Source organism: Pelophylax lessonae, assembly GCF_965119305.1.
Source record: "Pelophylax lessonae genome assembly, chromosome: 4".
Taxonomy (NCBI): Eukaryota; Metazoa; Chordata; class Amphibia; order Anura; family Ranidae; genus Pelophylax; species Pelophylax lessonae.
Window position 1 is genome coordinate 131,449,996 of NC_138771.1, and position 24,563 is coordinate 131,474,558.

The 24,563-nt window shown below is 42.8% G+C and overlaps 1 protein-coding gene across 1 annotated transcript in view; it reads right to left on the reverse strand.

Annotated features, from left to right (window-relative positions):
* Positions 1-9,796: 9,796 nt before the first annotated feature.
* Positions 9,797-24,563, reverse strand: part of CYP11A1 (cytochrome P450 family 11 subfamily A member 1) — a 52,564-nt gene continuing 37,797 nt past the window's right edge. Inside the window, exons 5-9 of the mRNA XM_082254940.1 lie at positions 22,182-22,336; positions 12,399-12,565; positions 12,239-12,317; positions 11,960-12,151; positions 9,797-10,131 (exon numbers count right to left, since the gene is read on the reverse strand). Of these exons, the coding sequence (XP_082111066.1) occupies positions 10,003-10,131; positions 11,960-12,151; positions 12,239-12,317; positions 12,399-12,565; positions 22,182-22,336 (722 nt within the window). The 3' untranslated portion in view covers positions 9,797-10,002. The remainder of the gene's footprint in view (positions 10,132-11,959; positions 12,152-12,238; positions 12,318-12,398; positions 12,566-22,181; positions 22,337-24,563) is intronic.

A 24,563-nucleotide genomic window follows, 5' to 3' on the forward strand; every position in this document is an offset into this window, starting at 1 on the left:
TCCATGGGTGCAGGGTGTTCACTGCACATGGGCCCACTTGTGGTTCGACCCACCCTGCATCCATGGATGATGAAACTTGGAAGGTGAAATCTGACAGCGTGGGGTGATCGGAGCAATGGTGGGGACAGTTAGAAAGCCCTCTGTGGTCCGACCCATCCTGCAACCATGGATGATGAAACATAGATTGAAGAAATCTGACAGTGGGGGGTGAACAGTGCAGAGGTGGGGGCACTTACAAGCACCGATCTCCCTGTATGGCTTTCAATGAAGCAGCTGAAAGCAGCTTCTCCTCCTCTCCCTCCCGTGGCTGTCAGCTGCTTCACTGAAAGCCATACAAGGAGATAGGTGCTTGTAACTGCCCCCACCTCTGCACCGTTCACCCCCCACTGTCCATCAGATTTACCTTTGTGATCCTAAGATCTGTTCGTCCTAAGCTCCCCTTCATGTTCCTCCAATTTCCCTCCATGTTCTTCTGACACCCCTGTGTAATCCTCCACACCCCCCCCCCCCCCCCCCAGGTCCTGATCTGTCAGGATGGAGAGCAAAGGAGGGGACCAGTAAATGTGATAAATTGCTGGCCCCTTCCATTTCTAAATGGTCACTGGCTCTGTCCATTCATAATTAAAACATCATGAACTGTTTTTACTCTGTTTCAGTTAATGAATGAACAGGAGTCTATGTCTCCTTTCCACTTATCTTCAGTGCAGCTGAGGCTACAGAGAAAGGGACTGAGGAATCTGTGTCCTCAGTCCCATTCTCTGTCTTATCTGTTTAGACTCCTGATATCTCGCCAAAGCCCATCAACAGGGAATAAAAAAAAAGGATTGGAATAAACATTTGAAAAATTAAAATGTAAAAAAAATAATAAAAAATTAAAATAAAAAAGAAAACTACTGACACCAACCCCCCCCCCCCCCAAAAAAGAGCATTGAAAAAAAATGTATAAAAGTAATAAAAAAAGAAAAAAAAATGTAAATAAAAAAACTATTGACACTGTCCACTGCACTACTGATATGATCCACTGCCACAACCCCCTCTCCCCAAAAAATAATTGTGAAAAAATGAAATCGTAAAAATAAATAAATATGTAAAAAATAAATAACTAAAAAACTACTGACACTGTCCACTGCTCTACTGACACCGTCCACCTCACTGCACTACTGACACCATCCACGGCCCCCCTTCCTAAAGCACTGTAAAAAAAATGAATTAAAAAAAAAACTACTGACACCATCCACTGCCTTGACACTGTCCCCCCAAAGCATTGTGAAAAAAATTGTAAAAATTACTTAAAGAAATAATTAAAAATAAAAAAATTTAAATGCAAAACTTTGGACACTGTCTGTTGCTCTACTGACAGTTTACTACCCTACTGACACCATCCACTGGTTCCCAAAAAGCATTTTGAAAACTGAAAAAGAAGAATAAAAAATAAATTGTAAAAAATATAAAATAATAAAAATAAAGAACTCTCCACTGACACCATCCTGCACATCCTACCCACTGCCATATATTCCGCACTTCTCGTCTGCACATACTACCCACCACCATAAACACTGCACTCCTCTCCTGCACATACTACCCACCGCAATACACTCCGCACTTTTCTCTTGCACATACTACCCACTGCCATACACTCTGCACTGTACATTCTCTACTTAATAATACCACATTCTGCAATATGTAAGTCATCTCAGACTTTATTTAACCACACCTTAAAACCACGCTCCATTTTCAGCATAATTTATTCCACGCCCACTTTTTTTTCCCGCATGCCGCATTGTTATTTTTATCAGGGCCCACTTTTGACTTTGCACACAGGTCCACTTATTTCATGATACGCCTATGGGGGAATGTTATTGTTACACTTTACAAAAAACATTTTTACCCTGTTTCTGAAAAGATTATTTGTATAATTATTTTTGTACATGGAGATTAAGGGTGTAATATTATGGATACACATTCTATGTAATACATTTGACCTGTTTCTAATATGGTTACAATCATTATTCCTTATTGGAATTATGGATAGAATATCATGGTTAAACTTAATAAGGAACATGTTTAACCTATTTCTGATAAGAGTATGCATATAATGATTTTCTACATGGGGATTATTGGTGGAATAGTGTTAGTAAGTGTTAGTGCTATTAAACCCAGGGCCCTGCATTCACTATATCTGGTCTCCCACAGTACACAGAACATGGAAATGCAATAGTTTTAGTAAATATAAACTAAATAAATGTTCTCATCAGAGCAGTTTTGTGACTTCTATCAGTGTCTGGTTAAAGCTTGTAGGGGGAGTTTTCATTCTGCTCTGACTGTCCTATCAGGCTGTGGGACCCCTGACCCTCTGTCTGGACATTGCTGATTGGCCCTGTGCTGATCACATGCACTCTACCAAGAAAAAAAAACCTCTCTAGCAATACACACCAAACTGAGCATGTGCAGCTTGTCCCTAGCCTCTTTGCTATCAGCAGATAGATTGGGGACTGTGGAAGAGGAGGAGTAACAGAGAAGACTTTTTACACAATGCAGATAATTAACCTCTTAGGTTCCACAGTGAGTATAACAAGCATGCTTTACTGCATCTACATCTACAAGGGGATTATGGGGGGGGGGGGGGGGGGGGTATCATCGTTACACATCCTACGTAATTTTTCTGATAGAAGAATGGGTATACTTATTGTACTACATTGGGGATTATGGATGGAATATCATGATTGCACATGCCAAGTAACACATTTGACCCGTTTCTGTCAAGAATATGGGAAAAATACTTTTATATTTGGGGATTACGGGGGGAAATATCACGCTTACACTTAACAAGGAACATATTTAACCTGTTTCTGAAAAGTTTATGGGTATCATTTTTCTACATGGGGATTATTGGTGGATTATCATGATTTTACATGGGAAAGAACATATTTGAACTGCTTCTGATAAGAATATGGGTATATTTTCTTTTTCTACATCGGGATTATCGGTGCAATAACATGGTAACACAGGACAAGCAACACATTTGATGTGTTTCAGATACAAGTATGGGCAATAATTTATTTATATATGGGGATAATGGGTAGAATACGATGATTACACATACCAAGGAACACCTTATCAGAAACCAGTTAGATGTCTTCCTTGTTAAGTGTTTCCTAAGTGATTGCTATCAGAAACAGGTCAAATATATTATGTGGGATTTGTAACCATCATATTCCACACAAAATCTTAATGTTGAAAAATAATGTTAGCCATATTCTTATCTGAAAACATTTCAGATATGTTCCTTATTAAGTGTAACCATAATATTCCATCTATAATCCCCATGTAGAACAATAATTATATGCATATTCTTGTCAAAAAAACATAATATTTCACCCCGTAATCCCATGTATTAAGAAATGACTGTATTAATATCATCAACAGATCAAATAAGTTACTTGATATGCGTAACTCTGATATTCCACCCATAATCCCCATAGATAAAAATAATTACCGTATATACTCGAGTATAAGCCGACCTGAATATAAGCCAAGGCCCCTAATTTTACCACAAAAAAAGTGGGAAAACTTATTGACTCAAGTATAAGCCAAGGGTGGGAAATGCAGCAGCTACTGGACCCAACTGGACCACCATGAGACACAAAATTGGGGCTGCGGGCATGGTCCAGGAGATGGTTCAGGCATGGTACAGGAGATGGCACAGGTCATGGTACAGGCATGGCACAGGTCATGGTACTGGCACGGCACAGATCATGGTAAAGGCATGGCGCAGGTCATTGCACAGGTGATGGTACAGGCATGGCACAGGTGATGGTATAGGCATGGCACAGGTCATGGTACAGGCATGTCACAGGTCATGGTACAGGAGATGGTATAGGCATGGCACAGGTCATGATATAGGCATGGCACAGGTCATGGTATAGGCATGGCACAGTAGGTACAGGCATGGCACAGGAGATTAAGTTCTGTGGGCATGGTACAGGAGAATGTCCTGTACCATGCCCACAGCACTGCATGAGGAAATGCAGGGGCTGCGGAGTAGTCTCACTTACCTGTCGGTGAGGCGCCTTCGATTTAAAAATGGCGCCGCCCGGCACCAACACGTCACCGCGCATGCGCCAACGGTACTCGGGAAAGCTCGTACACATTCGGCTATTCCCAGGCATGCGGCGCATGCTCAGTGACATGTTGGCGCCGGGCGGCTCCATTTTTAAAAAGTAAGTGAGCCAGTGACTCGAGTATAAGCCGAGGGGGGCTTTTTCAGCAGGAAAAAACATGCTGAAAAACTCGGCTTATACTCGAGTATATATACGGTATACCCATATTGCTCTCAGAAACTGGTTAAATGTGTAATCGTAATATTCCAGCAATAATCCCCATGTAGAAAAACATTTATACCAATATTCTGATCAGAAAAAGGCTATACAGCAGGTAAAATAGGTATTGAACACGTTACCATTTTTCTAGGTAAATATACTTCTAAAGGTGCTATTGATATGAAATTTTTCACCACGTTGGTAACAACCCATGCAATCCATACATACAAAGAAACCAAAAACAAATAAATTCAGAAGTTAAGTTATGGGTAAAAAATTGGAATAACACAGGGAATAATGATTGAACCCATGAAGAAAGGGACGTGCAAAAAGGCATGGAAAGTCAAGACACCAGCTGATATCTATCAGTAATTAGAAAGCAATCCTGTACCTTGTCAGTGCAAATTAATATCAGTTGGTTCAGTCTCAACTGATGGCCTATAAAAAGGTGTCTCTTTATCAAGGTGTCACATAAGAAACATTCTGATTGGTTACAGAAGGATTTCTAAACCTCTGAATGTTCCAGTGAGCACTGTTGGGGCCATAATCTGGAAGTAGAAAGAACATAATTTCACCATAAACCGGCCATGACCAGGTGCTCCTCGCAAGATTTCTGACAGAGGGGTGAAAAGAATTATCAGAAGAGTTGTCCAAGAGCCAAGGACCACTTGTGGAGAGCTTCAAAAAGACCTGAAATTAGCAGGTACAATTTTTTCAAAGAAAACAATAAGTAATGCACTCAACTGCCATTGCCTGAATGCACGCTCACCACGCAAAACTTCTTTGCTGAAGAAAAAGCAAGTTGAAGCTTGTTTAAAGTTTGCTGTGCAACATTTGGACAAGCCTGTGGAATACTGGGAGAATATATCCTGATCAGATGGGACCAAAATAAACTCTTTGGATGCCATAAAAGAAAAAGGTCAAATGCATTACATAGGATGTGTATCTATGCTATTCCACCCTTGCTTACATTAGGAAAAGTTTAAATATTTTCCTTTGCCTGTGTAACTACGATTATTCCATCCATAATCCCCATGCAGATAAATAATAATCACATTCTTATCAGAAATGCATCATTTTTTTTCTTGGTGTGTGTAACCTATAATGTTTATTTTTTTTTTAAAACGTTTTCCAGGTTCCTAATAAAACAGTTCAAATGCAATGCTTTACACTACATTATTTCTGTTTACTTTTTTTTATTATTTGCATTTATTTTGCTATGATTCTAATGTACAGCTGCATTTACTGTATATATTAGCAAGTGGACAGTTAAACATTAGCAACTACTTCTTGCAACATAGTATCAAATACTGCAGGAATTGAAAACACATTTTGAGTAAGTGCCGGTTCACACTAGGTCGCTCCGACTTAGGGGGCGACCTGTGAAGTGCTACTTTGGCGCAACTTGCACGGTCTTCATAAAATGAATGTCTATGCAAGTCACCTCCAGGTCGCCCCGAAGTAGTACAGGACCCTTTTTCTAAGTCGGAGCGACTTGTGTCGCTCCTATTAGAGCGGCTCCTGTACTACACAATGGGAGCGTGACGGACCGCGACTTGTCAGGCTGACAAGTCGCGGTCCAAGTCGGATCAATGTGAATGCGGTCTTACAACAGAGTCATTACCATATATGTGTGTACAAAGTACACTGACACCTCATGAGAGTGCTGAGCATTGCAGCCAATAATCCTATCATCATAATATGGAGTATAGTACGTCCCAAAATGTACTAGTAAGGGATGCCATAGAGATGGACAGATATCTCCCCACATGAGAACGCCATCTATCCATCCTTGAGCCAATTATTGCACTGCTGGAACCCTCATAATAACAGTGATGTAGAACAGTGGTCCTTTTCTACATAGAAAAGTAAAGGATCAGACCTATTACAATGACACCTTCCAACAAGCAATAATGAGCACCTTAGACCACCAGGGCATTTGTCAGCATTTGTTAGGAGATCAGAAAATGCCTGATAAGTGCAGTCAGGTCACTTATGTCTATCCTGACTCATAGCAACCAGTCTGTAATGTATAATGCTGCTAAGTTCTCCAAATACATGATGAGTGATCTGGATATGGGTTACTGCACATCATTTATTTTTTCACTGCCTTATTAAAAACATTTGAATGTTGTTCTTTGTCAATGAACTTGCAGCAAGACTACTATGTAAGCACTAGCAGACATAATGGTAGACATATTTTAAATGATCACTATCGTGTTTAGTAGGAATTTTCCACATTTTGCCGTTACAACCAAAAACGTAAATGTATTTTATTGGGATTTCATGTGATAGACCAAAACAAATTGGCACATAATTGTGAAATGGAAGGAAAATGATAAATGGTTATCAACATTTTTTACAAATAAATATGTGAAAAGTGTGGCGTGCATTTGTATTCAGCCCCCTCTACTCTGATACTCCTAACTATAATCTAGTTGAACCAATTGCCTTCAGAAGTCACCTAATTAGTAAATAGAGTCAATATATGTGTAATTTAATCTCAGTATAAATACAACTGTTCTGTGAAGCCCTCAGTGGTTTTTAGAGAAGTTTAGTGAACAAACAGCATCATGAAGGCCAAAAAACACACCAGATAGGTCAGGGATAAAATTGTGGAGAAATTTAAAGCAGGGAGGTTAGGTTATAAAAAAAATATCCCAAGCTTTGAACATCATTCTATCATCCGTAAATGGAAAGAGCATGGCACAACTGCAAACCTCAGACGATGGCTGATTGGCCGAAACGCGTCAGTTGCAGTTCCTAGGAAACGCTACTGATTTTACTACCGCGGATTCGATTGAACACTTTGCTGCAGTCTTAAATGTATTTACTACAATAAATATCATATTGGTTTACTCTATTACACTATGAGCTGATTCTTCTTTTGGGTTTCTTGCTACTTTGCCTGATATCATCTTCGGCTGTATGCACCTTATGTGGATGTCTGTGAGGAGAGCCCAAACCAGTCAGTGGAACGAAGATCCTACCTGTCTCGGCTGTTAAAGATTACCTGCTCAGAAAATCTGTGTGTCTGGTGAGAGGCTTGTCAGGACACACTGAGGTGCCGGGTGCTTTTATATTGTTTCTTGGTGGTGGTTTCTCTGGCTATTATGGTCCCAATACTAAACCTTAATACTAAACTATGAGATTATTTTTTGTTGTTTATGCATCAACTTATGAAGAGTCGATTCACAGATGTCTGAACTATCCAAGATGCCTTCACATCTCTGATGACAGACTTTATACTACCTTGCATTTGGTAAGCAGTTTGAATCACACCATACTGTTGTTTTGTACTTCATTGCCTAATTGCACCTTATTGTTGAATCACATCTTATTGCTGAATCGCACTTTATTGCAGAAGACACCTTACTTCAAGCGCCGCATGTGAACTTTTTTATACTTTTTACCAATTGTCAATTTTGGATTTTGCAGGCAGCTTTATTTAAGATCTATTTTGTTTATCTTGTCATATATCTATTTAGCGCGGATGTATTCCAATTTTTTTACAACTGCAAACCTACCAAGACATGGCTATCCACCTAAACTGATGGGCCGGGCAAGGAGAGCATTAATCAGAGAAGCAGTCAAGAGGCCCATGGTACCTCCAGAGGAGCTGCAGAGATCCACAGCTCAGGTGGGAGAATTTGTCCACAGGACAACTATTAGCCGTGCACTCCACAAATTTGGCCTTTATGGAAGAGTGGCAAGAAGAAAGCCATTGTTGAAAGAAAGTGGTAGAAGTCCTGTTTGCAGTCAGCAAGCATGTGGAAGAAGGTACTATGGTCAGAGGAGACTAAAATTGAAATTTTTGGCCTAAAAGCAAAATGATATGTGTTGCGGAAAACTAACAGCGCACATCACCCTGAAAACACCATTCCCACTGTAAAACATGGTGGTAGCAGCATCATGTTGTGGGGATGCTTTTATTCAGCAGGGACAGGGAAGCTGGTCAGAGTTGATGGGAAGATGGATGGAGCCAAATACAGGGAAATCTTAGAAGAAAACCTGTTAGAGTTTGCAAAAGACTTGGGACTGGGGCGGAGATTCACCTTCCAGCAGGACAACGACCCTAAACATACAGCCAGAGCTACAATGGAATGATTTAGATCAAAGCATATTCATGTGTTAGAATGGCCCAGTCAAAGTCCAGACCTAAATCCAATGGAGAACCTGTGCCAAGACTTGAAAATTGCTGTTCACTGATGCTCTTCATCCAGACTGACAGAGGTTGAGCTTTTTTGCAGAGAAGAATGGGCAAAAAGTTCACTCACTAGATTGGTTCATTGGTTTAACTAGATTTTAGTTGGGAGTATCAGAGTAAAGGGGGCTGAATACAAATGCACGCCACACTTTTCACAGATTAATTTGTAAAAAATTGAGAAAAACCATTTATCATTTTCCCTCCACGTCACAATTATGTGCCACTTTGTGTTGGTCGATCACATTAAATCTCAATAAAATACATTTAAGTTTTTGGTTGTAACTTGACAAAATGTGGAAAATCTCAAGGGGTATGAATACTTTCACATGTCAATGTAAATGTAGCCCTGACTGCCATTGTTCCCTTGTTATTGTCATTTCTTTTAAACAACTTGATCTTAATGTAAAAATAGAGCTAATATGAACAATGACACATGGGATAAAAATGGAATTCATATATAAAATATTGTTTTTAACCACATACAATTATCAGAATACAATATATTTTACACTAAAATTGAAAAATAAATTGCACTGTTAGTCAATTAACAGAGAAATAAATCCCAAACAAAATGTGCCTTTTTTATTTTTTCAGAAATATATATATGGACACTTACTTTTTATTTTACAGAATACATCATATGGACATTTGTTTAACATTATATGGTTACATACTTCACTTGGATACATCATAAAGTTGATTTTTTGTATCTATGCTGAACTGAATCTATGACTATTTAGGCAAGTTTTGTTTGGGATTGATTTTGCATATATTTTTTCTGTATTCAGGAATTTTGTGCAGCAGTTTGTTTAGCGTGATGTTTACTCCATATATATAAAACATTTTTACACTGCTGGACCATTAGGCTTAGGTCCAGCACTGGCCTAAGGCTCCGTTCACATGTAGGCGTTTTGGGGCGTTTTTGGGGCGTTTTTCTGCTCTAGGATCAGCTCTCAAAACGCCCAACAAGACAAATCCTATTCATTTCAATGGCCCCTGTTCACATCGGAGCGTTTTGAAGCTGTATACAAAACGCCCAACGCTCAAAAAAGTACATGAGCTTCTTTTTGGGCAGATTACAGGCGTTTTCCATTGATCTCTATTGAATCTAAAAACGCCTGCACAAAAATCGCGGTAAAAATCGCGGTAAAATCGCGGTAAAAAACGCCGCAAAAATCGCGGTAAAATCGCGGTAAAAAACGCGCGAAAAACGCTACGCTCAGGTGTGAATGTAGCCTAAAGAGACACCACACCAATTACAGTATTTGTTGTTTAAAAAAATGATGTGCATACTGGTTTTAATGGTCTATAATTATATACATTTTTGCATCATATGGATCATATTTAGTTGACCAAGTACATCTCCTACAGTGAATATTATACTGTATGTATCAGTTCCATTATTAGCTGTTATGGCCATCCAGTCTTGATGCATGTTGGGTTAGCAACCTCAGGTCCATAAACAGTGGTACTTTATCACAGTATTTCAGAGTGATCCAGAGGCCGTAGAGTTAATTGTATTGGTTTGGATGGGAAAAGAATAAGCTTAAAGGTTGTTCCCACCTCAATCATACGGTTTGTTTCAATCCTAAAGTGCTCTAGAATCTAAAAAAATAAGAGAAATAAGTTCACTTACAATCTAAGTAGTATTAAAAGAGTCATTAATATTATCCTTTATACTGGATTTATATAGCGCCAACAGTTTATGCAGCGCTTTACAATAAAATTTACAATACAGTTCAATGCAAAAGGAATAGGAGGGTATTACTGGTCACTGCCACATGCCTCGTGCCTCTCTGCCAATGCCAGTAAGTAAACAACTCTCTTTATCTTTCTCTCTGCTAATGTTCCCATGTTGCTAACCGTCCTCCTTCTTCCCCTTATAGCTGCGGCTATGGACCGTGCTGCCCAAACAGACAATCCCATAAAAAGTAAGCATTTAGGTTAGTAGGTTAGCTGTAGAAAAGGACTTATGGTATTGACGGCATCCATTGGTTGCGTTATAGCTCTTTTAAAGGAGCCGACAGAGCATATCTACCCCTAAACACCTACCAGACTCACTGTGCCTAGTTGACTCTGGTCTCTCCTCTCCATTGGCTCATGCTGTTGTCATTTAAATCCTGTAAGCGGAGAGCAGGAGGCAGGGCCAAGCCATGCTGTGTGTCTCTATAAATGCACACAGCCTGGCTTTGGAGCTTGCCCTCATGTTTGCCCAAATGGCAAAGGGCATGCAATGGGGGCAGGCACAGAAGAGGGGGAGCAAAGAGTACCACTGGGTACCCCAGAAGAGGAGGTTCGGATCAGGTTAGTATAACATAACTAACAGTCCAAGCTCTGTCTCATCAAGGAAAAGTACTACATCTCCCTCCCTAATCTCTCATTAACGCATCATTTAGACTAGTACACCACTTGATACAGAAGACTACTCTCTTTGGTCCTACTAGGTTTTTATTACACAACAAGGATGCAGGCCTGGACTAGGACAAAAAATAGGCCTGGGTATTTTAGACCGAGCAGCCCATGACATATTTACCAGCCACTTCCCCCCTCTCTATCCTGACAGAGGTGAGGGGGGCTGGGAAATAGCACGGGGGAGGGGGCAGAGAACATGGGGGGCCTGGAGAGCACAGGGGAAGGCTGGAGAGCACGGGGGTGGGTGAAGAGCAGGGGGGGGGGGGGCAGGAGAGCACTAGGGGGGTGGAGAGCAGATGGCAACAGAAAGAAGCTGGATAGGAGGAGCGACTGTATATAGAAGAATCAATCTCTCCATTTTCCTCCTCCAGCTTCTGAATGCCTGTGGGAGGGAGAGGCCAGCACCCCACCACTTCTCCTATCCAGGCGCACAGAGTGCCACACTAAATTTCTCGCTGGTCCAGAGTCTCCTCCCTGGCCATGTGAACAGCGTGGGCTCAAGTAGCAGTCCTGCTGCCTTGTTCCCCACAAGGACATGTTGCCCCGACGGCCCCAGCCCACCGGGCAAGTTCCCAGTGTGTCCTATGGCCAGTTCAGGCCTGCATGGATGCACACTATATATTATTGCTGTATGTTATATACTCTGCAGTTTTCTTGTGTATACTATATACACTCTGATCAAAATTGGCTCTATTGCAGTGAATTGAATTAGCAAAGTGTGCCCGTTAGGGTACAGATGGGTCTGTAAATGCTGTCCATTATCTAGTGAAGCTGAAAAGGGGATGACAGAGTGACTCTGTCATTCCCTTTTCAGCTTCACTAGATAATGGACAGCATTTACGGACCCATCTGTACCCTAACAGGCACACTTTGCTAATTCAATTCACTGCAATAGAGCCAATTTTGATCTAGGAAAAAATGAATACTGAGCATGCATTTCTTTGTGTTAAAAATCATCACTTTCTTTCTTGGTTATGTTTGTAGCATTCTTGTACTGAGCAGAATAATTATTTATACTTACATGAACTAAGAAGAGGTGCATCTCCATTTCTGCTATCCTTCTCCCAAGACATTGTCGAGGTCCAAAGCCAAAGCCAAGACTCCGAAAGTGTGTTGATTCACCCTTCAACCAGCGCTCTGGGAAGAACTTCTCAGGGGAAGGAAATATATCTGGATTCCGACCCATGGCATACAGTCCAACCTGTACCAGGGTCTGAAATGAAAAAGTAAAGCTTTTAAGTAAAATGTTTGCATGTTGAGCTAATTTTTTTATGGTTTAAGCTGCTTTATTCCTCCTTACCCCACGTGGAATCATGTAGTTTCTAATAACTGTATCACGCTGCGTGTATCGCTGCAATGAGATGGCCACAGGATGCAACCTGCAATAAAAAAAAAATGAAGGTCCGTAGGTTTGTTTCCATATGTGTTACTCAAACAAATAAAAATGCCCACTATCTTACCTGAGTGTTTCTTTCAAAGCCGCTTTGACCAATGGAATTTTTTTCAACAATGCATTAAGATCATTTCCAGCAGCCTTTCTGGCAGCTTTAATTTCCGACCTGAGCTTCTCCTGCACACTAGGGGCACGGGCCAGCTCATACATAGCCCACTGCAGAGTCATTGATGTCTGTGACGAGATTTAAAAAGATAATTTCAAATGATTTACTAACAGTTAGCTCATTTTTATAATAAGCCAAATCAATTCACGTTTATTTAGAACAGTAGTTGTCAATTTACTAGATATAGGAATCTTCAAGTGCTGCCCCTGAAATTACCAAGTGGCTGCCAATAATATTCATTGCATGCAACACTACAAAAAAAATGGACAGACTGCGGTCGTACTAGAGCATATGGTCAGAAACTTTAGACATCATATAAGAATATTTAGGCTGGGCTCACCCATATGCGATTTTTAGACATCGCATGGGATTCACACTGCATTGCTGTCCACATCTAATGCGAAATATGTGCGATGCAAATTCAGCCATACAGTTTGTATGGCTGAAATCGCATCGTATTTTGACAAAATTGGAGCAGGACCCTTTTTTTGTCTGCACTGGAATCGGATTGCATGGGTGATCAGACCTATGTGATCCGATTCCATAGTTTGCACTGCATTCTGCGAACTGATTTAGGGATGTCATTAATTTTATATTGAAAGAGCTACCTGCGAGTCTGATGCTGTGCGGGAGCCCGCACAGAAATCACTCTGGTTGCCGCACCACATCAGCATGAACCCAGCCTTACAGAAATTCTAAAGCTTCTTTTTTTATTATTCTAAAATAACAAACATATTCTACTTTTCTGTTCTGTGCAATGATTTTGCACAAGGCAGCCCAGATCCTCCTCTTCTTGGGTGTCCTGCTGGTGGACCCTCCCACCTGCTGGGTGCCCCTACAGCAAGCATCTTGCTAAAGTGGCACCGAGCCGAGCCACTGCTCTGTGTGTCCATTTAGACACAGAGCCATGGTTTGGCCCCTCTTCCTCTGTCTCCTGATTGGCTCACTGGATGTGGTTGATCGTAGCAGAAGCCATTCCCCCTGCTGCTGCCAAAAGCCAATCAGGAGTGCAGGACCCTTTAGAGCCAAAGCTCTTGTGGACATCGCTAGATATAGAGGGAGGCTTAGGTAACTATTAGAGGGGACTGGGGGGATGCTGCATACAGAAGGTTTTTTACCTTCACAATTGCATGAAGGTAAAAAAACTTGTGCATTTACAACCACTTTAAACTGGCCGTACAGTATGCAAAATTCGCTCCGTGAATGACCCTGTCACCATCCTCCTGCTGGACATTTTTCAATTAAAATAGCCAGATAGAAAACTGATCCAGTCCAATGCGGCTGGCATTTGGGTATTCTGACAGCCACTGCCATTGGCTGTCAGAAAAAAATAACCACAGCAGGAGAATTAGCCAACTGTGTGGTACAGCATGGATAGAGGAATCTGACTTTTCCTATTTAGCCGATTTAGCTAAATGAAAAAAATCTAACTGTGTTAAGTCAGTATTAGAGACTTAGATATTCTGCAGGATACAGAGACTATGGACTGTGGAAAAGTTTCAAGAGAGTGCTAGAGATCATAGCCGTAGAGATCATAATCATTACAATGCCTACTGCAGGCTGAGGCCCTTGAGCTACAGGTTGGGCACCGGGGATGTAGATAGTTATTGAATTCCAGCATATTTAATATTTATCTTGTAACTCTCTAACATCTGTATTATTCGAATAATTTTACTTCTGGCTTGAATGCCAAATACATGTATAGCTAAGAGACTGATCTGTCAAATGAGATTGTCACAATTGGAGTTCTTGCTGTGGTGACCACTCTTCCTTTTAATTTCTTCATAAGATAAACATGATTGGTTAAAGTGTTACTAAGCTCACAACAGTAAAATCAGTCTGTATATGCAGTAAAGCATACTTGTTATACTCACTGTGGAACCTAGGGGGTTAATCCTCTGCATTGTGTAAAAAGGGTGTTTGATCCTGTCTTCTCTGATCCTCCCCTTCATTTACTGTCCCCAATTTATCTGCTGATAGTAAAGAACCTTAGAGGGACTCTGCACGTGCCCTGTTTGGTGTGTATTCCTAGAGAGTTTTTTTTTTTTTTATGGAGTGTGCATGTGATCAGCACAGGTCCAATCAGCACTGTCCAGACAGAGGATCATGTGTTTTATGCAGCCTCATAAGACAGTCAAAGGAGAATAAAAACTCCTCCTACAAGCTTTAGCCAGTACTCGCCGAGAAACTGATAGAAGTCATAAGACTGCTGATGAGAAAAGGTATTCAGCAGTTTATTTTTACTAAAATAATTGCATTTCAATGTTCTGTGTACTGTGGTAGACCAAATATAAAGAATGCAGGGTCCTGGGTTTAGTAACACTGCTAGCAACTCCAAGCATATGCTTGAAGGCAGGTGCAGGATTACCTCCATCCAGTAGGTGGCACTGTGACATCATAGAAATGGAGTGGGGTCTTTAGTAGGAAGTGTTCCCTCAGAGACTCAATAGCTGTCACAGAGGTTGCAGCTGTCTGATTAGATGCTGCAACTTCTGGTGATCCCGTCCAGGCAGCCATCTTGGTGTGGGATCCCTATAAATTATGGTACCAGTTTATTTGGGTATGCCTGGAGCGAGTAGTAAGTTAGGGACAGAGACCCCACTTGTTAGGAACAGTGAATATCATGGAGAGAGGTTCCTGGCGAGTAGGGTCAGCTTAGGGAAGAGAACCAGAGCACTGTGTGCATAAGGCAGCACTGAATACAGATTGGGGGTTGAGCATAGAGAGTGCTGCCATACACTGGATATCACCTCCTGCTACAATAATACACATGCTCCCACTCTCTGCTACCCATTCCACAGTCTGCATTCACTGCTGCCATATACAGGATATCACCTCCTAATCCAGCCACTGTTCCCGCTCACTGCACTCCTTTCAATGCCACCCTCTGAGTTCTCACGAGTTGCAACTACAGAGAAGGCATCAAGTATCAACGTACACTGTCAGTGCATACTGAAAACAATATAGGGCAGATATAACTCCACCACAATATTGATTTGCTTTGGAACAATATTTGAGAAATCCTTATGGATTTGCAGAGCGGTGCAGGGAAGCATACTGTTAATTACTCCTCTGTTCTCCACAGGTTCTCCTCTTTGGTCTGTCCCAGGTTCTTGTATGTGATATAACCTGGGATGGACGAGAGGAGGGCTAGCAGGTATCAAGGAGGAAAGCATGTTATAACAGCAGCTTTCCTGCACTGCTCTGCATTTGTTTTTTAATTGTTGTTATATCTACAGCTCACTGTTCAGATCCAATGTTCCATGAGCTGTAGATCTGAAATTTTTTTAGGGATTCTTGTAGATCTCAAACTTGTCGCCAAGGGTTCCTCCACAATATAAAGGTTGAGAAACACTGGTGTAGATCCTCTTGGATGTAGAAGCTGCCTGCCCAGGAACTAAATCATAGTCTTCATGCACACAGGGCAATTTTACAGCCGCTTTTAGGAGCGCCAGGCATTTTTTAGGCAGCTTAAAACGCCTCTCCATGTTATTCTATGGCCTCATGCACACACAGGCATTTTGAAGCTGTAAGTGGCATAGGCGTTTTAAAGCTGAAAAAAAAAAAACAGGATAAGCGCGTTCTGAGAACCGGCATTACAGCTGTAAAAATGTCTGTCGCTGTCAATGTTTTTTTTTTTTTTGCAATGTCAAAATCAATGGTTCCTTATGAGAGCCCACTGATTTGAATTGAAGTCGCATTCAAGTTGGACTTGTGGTGCGACTTGTGGTCTGAGGATCTTGAAGGGGAACTCCATTCCAAAATGGAAAAAAACTGGCGTGGGGTCCCCTCCAAGTTCCATACCAGGCCCTTTGAGTCTGGTATGGATCTTGAAAGGGAACCCCACACCAAAATGAAAAAAAGAAAATGGCATGGGATTCCCCCCCCCAAAAAAAATCCACACCAGACCCTTACATGAGCATGCAACCCGGCAGGTCAGGAAAGGGGAGGGGACAAGGGAGCACCCCCCCCTCCTGGACCTACCAGGCCATACGCCCTCAACATGATGGTGGTGAGTGCTTTTGGGGCAAGGGGGCCTCTGCACCCCCCCCCACCCAAAGCACCCTGTCCCCATGTTGATGGGGACAAGGGCCTCTTCCCGATAACCCTGGGCAGTGGTTGTGGGGGTCTGCGGGCAGGGGGCTTATCAGAACCTGGAAGCCCCCTATAACAAGGGAGCCCCTAGATCCTGGACACCCCCCTATGTGAATAAATATATGGGGTACACTGTATCCCTACCCATTCACCCCAAAAAAGGCAGTGTAGTGTAAATAATGACAAGAGACGGTTTTGAGAAGTCCTTTTTTTAAACATCTTCCTCAGATCCTCTGCCTCCGGTCTTCTGTGCCCCTGGTCTTCTCCACCACCAACCTGGTCCTCCTCTGACGCTGTCTCCCATGAATATGACAGCTCTGCTCTTTGCGGCTTCCTATATAGCCATGGGGCGTGGTCACCTGGTGACGACATCCAGAGACCCCACCCCTTGTGCCATTACATGACTTCTCAAAACCGTCTCCTGTGCTTATTTACACCACACTGCCTTTTTTGGGGTGAATGGGCAGGGGTACCCCATACTCATTCACATGGGGGGGGGCGGAATCAATGGTCTAAAAGTCGGATCAAAGACGGCTTTCATAGGCATCCATTGATTTTGAATAGAGGCAGAGAAATGTTGCTAAAAGCTAACGCAGCTAAACACGCATCAACGCCAATGGAAAAAGCTACTAAAAGCACGTTTTTACAGCTGCTTTTTCCTGGCATTGGTAGTGGCTTTGCAGCTCCTTTTATCTAATGCCCTGTGCATGGGGCCTTACAGTACATCAACAGCAATACTTTAAAATAGCAATCCATAACCCTAGCACTTTTTTTCCACTTTCCTAAACAAAATTATGACTATCAGATAACTAATATTTGTGAGCCACAACAGCATTCATCATCTTTGCATCTATGTTTTTTGTTTTTAATTGCCTTTTACGTAAGGCACATAAACAACAGCGTCATTTAGCTCCATGGATTCCAGAAACCTACAATCTCCACACTGCTATGTTGCAATTTGCGGGGTGAATCAACTCATTTGAACTTATTTCCTTGAACAACAAAAGCGATGTGGGATATATTGGCATAAAATTACATTTTCATTTTTGTACGCATCTCAGACTAGGCTTCCCTATTATGCAGCTTGGCCTACCGAAAAGCAGCATGAGCACTTATAATACTGAAAAACACATATTTCTTGGCTTTTTGTTCTCTTGCCTGCTTCCATAGTAACTAAGGAATGACATATTGGGTAAATGCCTTTGTATTGAAAGAAACGTTTTTTTTGCTTAAAACCTGATATTTCGAATTGCAAAATGTCTGTAAAGTAGGAAATCCTGATGCAGTTATGCCTGAGTTTAGAACAAAAAATATGTAATCTGTGATACATATGACTGCCCATTTATTTTGCATTAGTTTTTAAAGGAATTGCATCTCTGTATTGTTTATTCATTTATTTTTATATTCTTTCTAAAGCTGGCCATAGATGATACGATTTTCTTTCCTGCAACTATGGGTTGCTGGAAACAAAAATCGCTAACTTCCCCATCAACACTGACTGACTGAGTGCCTCCCGCAGAGCTTTTGTGTTCTCCCAGTGGGGGGGGGGGGGTTGGAGAGCCATCCCTGCCGGAGGAATACAATGATTACTGCTAGCAGCCAGAGGATACGATTTTCCTTCCTGCAACTACTGTTTGCAGAAAAGAAAAACAGTTGATTCCCCCATCAACACTGACTAACTGAATGCCTCCCGCAGAGCTATTGTGTTCTTCTGGGGGGGGGGGGCGCGGGGAGCCATCCCTGCCAAAAGAATATTGTGATTATTGCTAGCGGGTATAGTCGCTGGCAATAATTGCATTCTAAAAATCCGACATGCTGGTTGTATCCAAGTCAATCGCTGGATTGACTTGGGTACAATCAGCTTGCCCATACATGGTTTAAATCTTGGCTGGTTCAGCAGGAACCGTCTATGGCCAGCTTTACTTACTTTTCTGTGTCACCCTCAAAACGCATGCTCATACATCCTTCAAGTTCAGGGTTGCCCTACTGTAATTCACTGCACACTTGGTCCTTTGCCGCCATCTTTTTTGCCTATGCCATCGGAAGCCAGGTGTCCCTTCCAGGTTCTTGCAGCTACACCCTTGATGATGCGCCACACTGCATACACATGTGCTGTGGGGTAGTCCAAAAGCCTCCAGGGATACGTGACATGAGTATCCCAGGTGGCTTCATGCAGCTGGGATATGTCATTTTTGCTTAGGCAAGAATACTGGAAGTGCGGGGCAGCTTGGAATAAAAGGCAAACAAATCTGTAATTGTGTGAAAGGAGGGGGAGGAGTTGGATTATGCAAACTGGGTGAATAGGGTGAAGGTCTGCTTTTATTTTCAGGCTAATTGGTAACATTGCAGTTAGTACATCAATACCCAGAGCTGTATATATGCCATAATGGCACTCGTGGGCCTGTGCATGCCTAGGGCAGCAAGATTAGAACAGCATCATCAAACCTCAAAGCATAACTTTTTTATAGCTTTTTCCCTATTTTATTTCCCTCTTCTGTCTACCTTCAGACATTTGTGGCTAAATTCAGCATAAAAACAGGGAGAAGGGGGGTCAAGAGGCTGTTGAGAGGAGTCATAAGACTCTTTATAGTTAGGAAACAGGAAACCTTCTCTTCTTTCTCTTGTTTGACGCTTTATTAAATTAAGTAGACTGCCTGCCTGCAACAAAGCATTCTAGCAGTAATTTGTACTAAAATAATCACAACACAAGGGATGAGGATTTTACAAAGAGAGGTCATCATTTAAGTGTGTCTAGGGCAGTCTGATTTAGTTAGTCTGAATAGTTTTACCATGATTTGCAACACAAGGCTTGCAGTCTTGTTATAACAACTCACTGGCTGAATACTTTCCAAGGTAAGTCAGCCTACTGAGCCGGTATCAGCTGGGCAATTCTGCAATAAACCATGGCAAAGAAAAGCCAGACAGCTGCTTTTTGTTATCTAATTTGCACTCAGTAGATAAAAGCTTCATTAGCGGTATACAGTATATGATTTTTTTTATTTCAATTAATGCTAATGCTTTAATCTGCACCAGAACAATCACAGCTGATAACTGTTGGCTGCAAAGAATTGCAGCTAATACTGTATGCTGATAATCTAAATGACATATTGGGGCTCATTCACAAAAGGAGAAAGAAAATTCACTTAGCTAATTAAGTAAGGAGAAGCTCTATTCGTACTACCATTCTGTCATGTGCAAAGCAAAATCCTGTTTTTTAAATTACCCTGCATTCTAGGGATTCAGTTGACTAAGCTCCTTTGATAAATCATCACTATTGAAAAAAGCAGAAGGATTACAAATGCCCTAATATGGGCTAATTCACATGGGCAGTCGGGGCGTAGTAAAAATAGGCTATTGACCTGCGTCAGGGGTGCAACTACAGGGATTGCAGGGGCTGCAATTGCAACCGGGCCCCATGCTCCAGGGGGCCTGTGCGGCTCCCCTGTACACCTGGATAAGAGGGGCGGTGGTGGCAGCATGTAGAGAAATCACTGTCCTCATTTTTCCTCCTGTAGTTGCAGGAGGAAAATTGAGGCGATTGGTTCCTCTGTATGCTGCCCCCGCCACCCCTCCTATCCAGTTCACTTGTGTTCTGCTGTCTCTGGGCCCCTGTGTGCTTCCCTGGTTCCACCCCCCCCCCCCCACTGTGCTGCCCCCCCCACACACACACACACACTGTGTTCCCTTCCATCTCCTGCAGGCTGCTGCAGGGGATGTGTCACAACAGAGAACCAGGAAGGGGTCGGTAAATATGTAATTTACCAGCTCCTTCCTTTTCTGAATGGACAGAGTCTTAATCAGTGACATTGTGAAAAAATAAAATAAAATGGTAACAAACAATACAATTAGAGTACCAAAAAATAAAACTACTGACACCAGTGGGTGAACTTCCAGGATTGCAACCAACTTGCGACCAAGTCCTGGCATTCCACCACCGTGGGGAGGCGCCAAGATGGCAGGAAGAGGGCCCACTACAGAACTTGTGAAAGGGTCCCGTTGCGGGGACGTAACGAGAGTAAAGGGCCCCAGGATCAGTGGGAAGAGCTCCATGCTTGAAGGGAAGGGCCCGGCCAGGGGTCCAGGGGGCCCTTCATGGTTTCTTGCACCGGGGCCCTGAAGGTTCATGTTACACCTCTGACCTGCATTTATTCTCCCCCAACCATCCCCTTTGAGCTGCAAAGGCAGCTAGACAGGTTGTCGTACACCACGGGAAATACCCCAGAATGTTCGCCGGACAGTAACGTCTCTGAATGTGACCTATTCAAGCAACTGCCTGCATGCACACGATTGTGGAACAGTGATGCAGGGGCTTTTGAAAGTCTAAACAGGCAGTATCCTACATAAATCGCACTTCAGTGGGGCGGCAAGGGTTGCTGCCGTCTGAATGAGGCCTATAGCTATCAAAGTGGTACCAAAGGATTCTTTTTTTTTATTTTAAACAACAAACATGTTATACCTGCCTGCTCTGTGCAATGGCTTTGCACAGAGCAGCCCCGATCCTCCCCTTCTGGGGTCCCCGGCTGAGTGCCCCCATAGAAAGCTGCTTGCTTTTGACATTGACACACAGAAAATGGGCTCATCCCCGCTCCCCGATTCCTCCTCACTGGCTGTGATGGATAACGGTGGGAGCCAATGCTGCTATGCTTTAGCCAATGAGGAGGGGGAGAGCCAGAAGAGCAGCTGCTCTCGTGCACATCACTGGATCGAGATTGGGCTCAGGTAAACATAAGGGGGGTAAGCTGCACACAGAAGGTTTTTTACCTTACTGCATAGAATGCAGTGAGGTAAAAGACCTTCAGCCTTTAGAACCACTTTAATCCTTCATCTTTTTTTCCTTGGGAGAGTGTTTCATCGGGAATTATGTGCACAATATGATTGTTTTTTTTAAAAAGTAGAGAATGTTCACTTAGTGTATTAAAGCTGTGTTCAATTTGAATACCCAATATAGTATAGAAGAATTCCAACAAAGGATTTTTCCTTGCACATGACTGGATTATTGATGGAAATACAGCTTTAATTAGCTAAATCAGCTGTTCTACACTCTCATTAACCGTATTCCCACATATGCATTTTCTCCCAATGCTTTTTTCATTGAAATCCATGGAAACACATTAAAACATATGGAGCAGGTTTATCCTGCACAGTTACGCATTTTAACCCATGTTGACCTGCATTTGCATTTGCATGTTGACCCATGTTGACCTGCATTTTGTATTTAGTGTTTCATGTTGTAATTCGTTGATGTAAGTCTTAACACGTGCCTTGATATACATTTTGAATTATGTGTTTTCATTGATTTCAATAGAAATTTTATCCAGAAAAAACACACAGGTGTTAATCCAGCCTAAGGCTAACTTTACACAATTGCTTGTTACCATTACGCGTGACAATGCACCTTATGCACTATTCATTGATGAATGGTATTCCAATGCACCTCCACAACCCATCCAATTTCAGCGCAAGGCAACACATGGTAATGCACTACCATGTAGTGTTGTGTGTGACCTTGTGTGAAATAGAATTATGATTTACAACAATGCAAAATTTCAGTGAACTTTTTTTTTTCATGACAAGCATTTCACCACTTACCGTATCCACACCTCCAGCCATCAGCTCTGTAATGCTGGCTTTAATGTCCTCCAAGGGTAGCTGATGCTGGAGAAGCAGACTAGAAAGGACTCCAGAATAAGTATTATCCGGCCGCTGCCTTAGTGAACTGTATATTCCCTGTATACAGAGATCAGCTGTAGAGAGAGATACAGATGAGAAAATTTATTTACAGAACTTTCACTATTCTCCATGCACTTACCTACTGCTTTCTACAGTTATTATGTACAGAATTAGGTCATATTCGCAATGTTTTGACATTGTGTGCTTTCAGCTCAGTAAGCCCATTTTTTACTTGTTTTGAAGGACTCTTGCTAGGGGTCAGAAGCACCTCTTGAGGTTTAAAAAGTTTCAGAAAGGGGTGTAGACCAGTGGTTCTCAACGTTTTTCAGTTGTAAATGTTACTTATCCATAGGAATCCTGAGCCTGGGACAATGCAGACAACATCCTTGATGAAGCTTTCCTTCCTATCAGAGTCCCCCTTTCATGTCAGAAGCCACCATTAAATTAGAGGTTCCCCTTCACATCTTCACATCAGGGACCCCCCATCACATCACATCACAGTTACCCACCACCACAGAGTCCCCCTATCACAGAATTCTATCATCCATCTGTGTTCCAGTGCAAACTGGGCCGCCTGCTTGCATCACCCTGGGGGAGTCCGAATGGCACCCCAAGGTGCCGTAGCACCCTGGTTGAGAAACACTGGTGTAGACTCTAAGCTGTGGTCAGGATTTTTTTTAAGGCATAGGCACTAATTGGCTGTCTATGAATGAGCAGCCAATCAATATATTTGCCTTACTTCGTTTTCACCCCTGGACAAGGCTTGGACCCTGAAGTATTAGATAAATAGCCTAAGGAAGCTGGATCTGAAAAAAGGTAAGTATTTTAGGCAGGAGTGGTAATGTATATTGCTGGTGGAGGTACAATAATAAAATTGTTAACATGGTGCGATAGGTGCAGCCTGGGCTGGGACAAACTACATTGATGGAAAGTACCGTGTGGTGAACTAAAAGTTCCGTTGGTGTCTTCCCCATCTGGGAATTCTTTTGAGAACCATAATATGCATAATTTGTCTTACTTTATGTGAGTTGCTAATTGTCTTCCTTTAATAAAAGTTTACACACCCACTGCACTTAGTCTGCGCACTTTGCTCTTTTGGTCCGTATGCGGCCCGCAAAGTCATTTGGTCCGGCCCCCTGTGCAGCTGAGTCTGTGTCTCTCTCAGCTGATCTGTCAGAAAGGAGCCAATGCTTCCTGTATAGTTCCTGCTCCGTTATGACAGTCTGAGTGAGTCACAGGCGGAGTGATATCAAATGCACTCCGCCTGTGACCAATACAAGAAAACTCACCTCTTCCTCCAGCGTGGCGCTTCTACACTTCTCCTAGCCAGCAGCACACACAGCAGGACCAGCCAGAACCAGCAGTACCAGCAGTACTCATAGCAGTACCAGTCAGAACCAGCCGTACTCACAGCAGTAGCAGCCAGAACCAGCACTACCCACAGCATTACCAGCCAGAGCCAGAAGTACCAGCCAGAACCAGCAGTACTCACAGCAGTACCAGCCAGAGCCAGCAGTACTCATAGCAGTACCAGCATTACTCATAGCAGTACCAGCCAGAACCAGCAGTACTCATAGCAGAACCAGCAGTACTAAAAGCAGTATACCAGCCAGAGCCAGCAGTACCAGCCAGAGCCAGCAGTACCCACAGTGGTACCAGCCAGAGCCAGCAGTACTCACAACAGTACCAGCCAGAACCAGCAGTACCAGCCAGAGCCAGCAGTACAAGACAGAGCCAGCCGTACCCACAGCAGGACTAGCAGTACCCACAGCAGTACCAGCCAGAGACAGCAGTACCAGCCAGAGCCAGCAGTACCCACAGCAGAACCAGCAGTACCAGCCAGAGCCAGCAGTACCTACAGCAGTACCAGCCAGAGCCAGCAATACCCATAGCAGTACCAGCCAGAGCCAGTAATACCCACAGCAGAACCAGCAGTCCCCACAGCAGTACCAGCCAGAGCCAGAAATACCAGCCAGAGCCAGCAGTACCCACAGCGGTACCAGCCAGAGCCAGCAGTACTCACAACAGTACCAGCCAGAGCCAGCAGTACCCACAGCAGTACCAGCCAAAGCCAGCAGTACCCACAGCAGTACCAGCCAGAGCCAGCAGTAGCCACAGCAGAACCAGCCAGAGCCAGCAGTACCTACAGCAGTACCAGCCAGAGCCAGCAGTACCAGCCAGAGCCAGAAGTACCCACAGTAGAACCAGCAGTACCTACAGCAGTACCAGTGTAATGTTCTGGTACCTTTGGGTACCCTAATTACTCTTTCATAAGTGTATGCGCCCCACCATTCTCTTTTG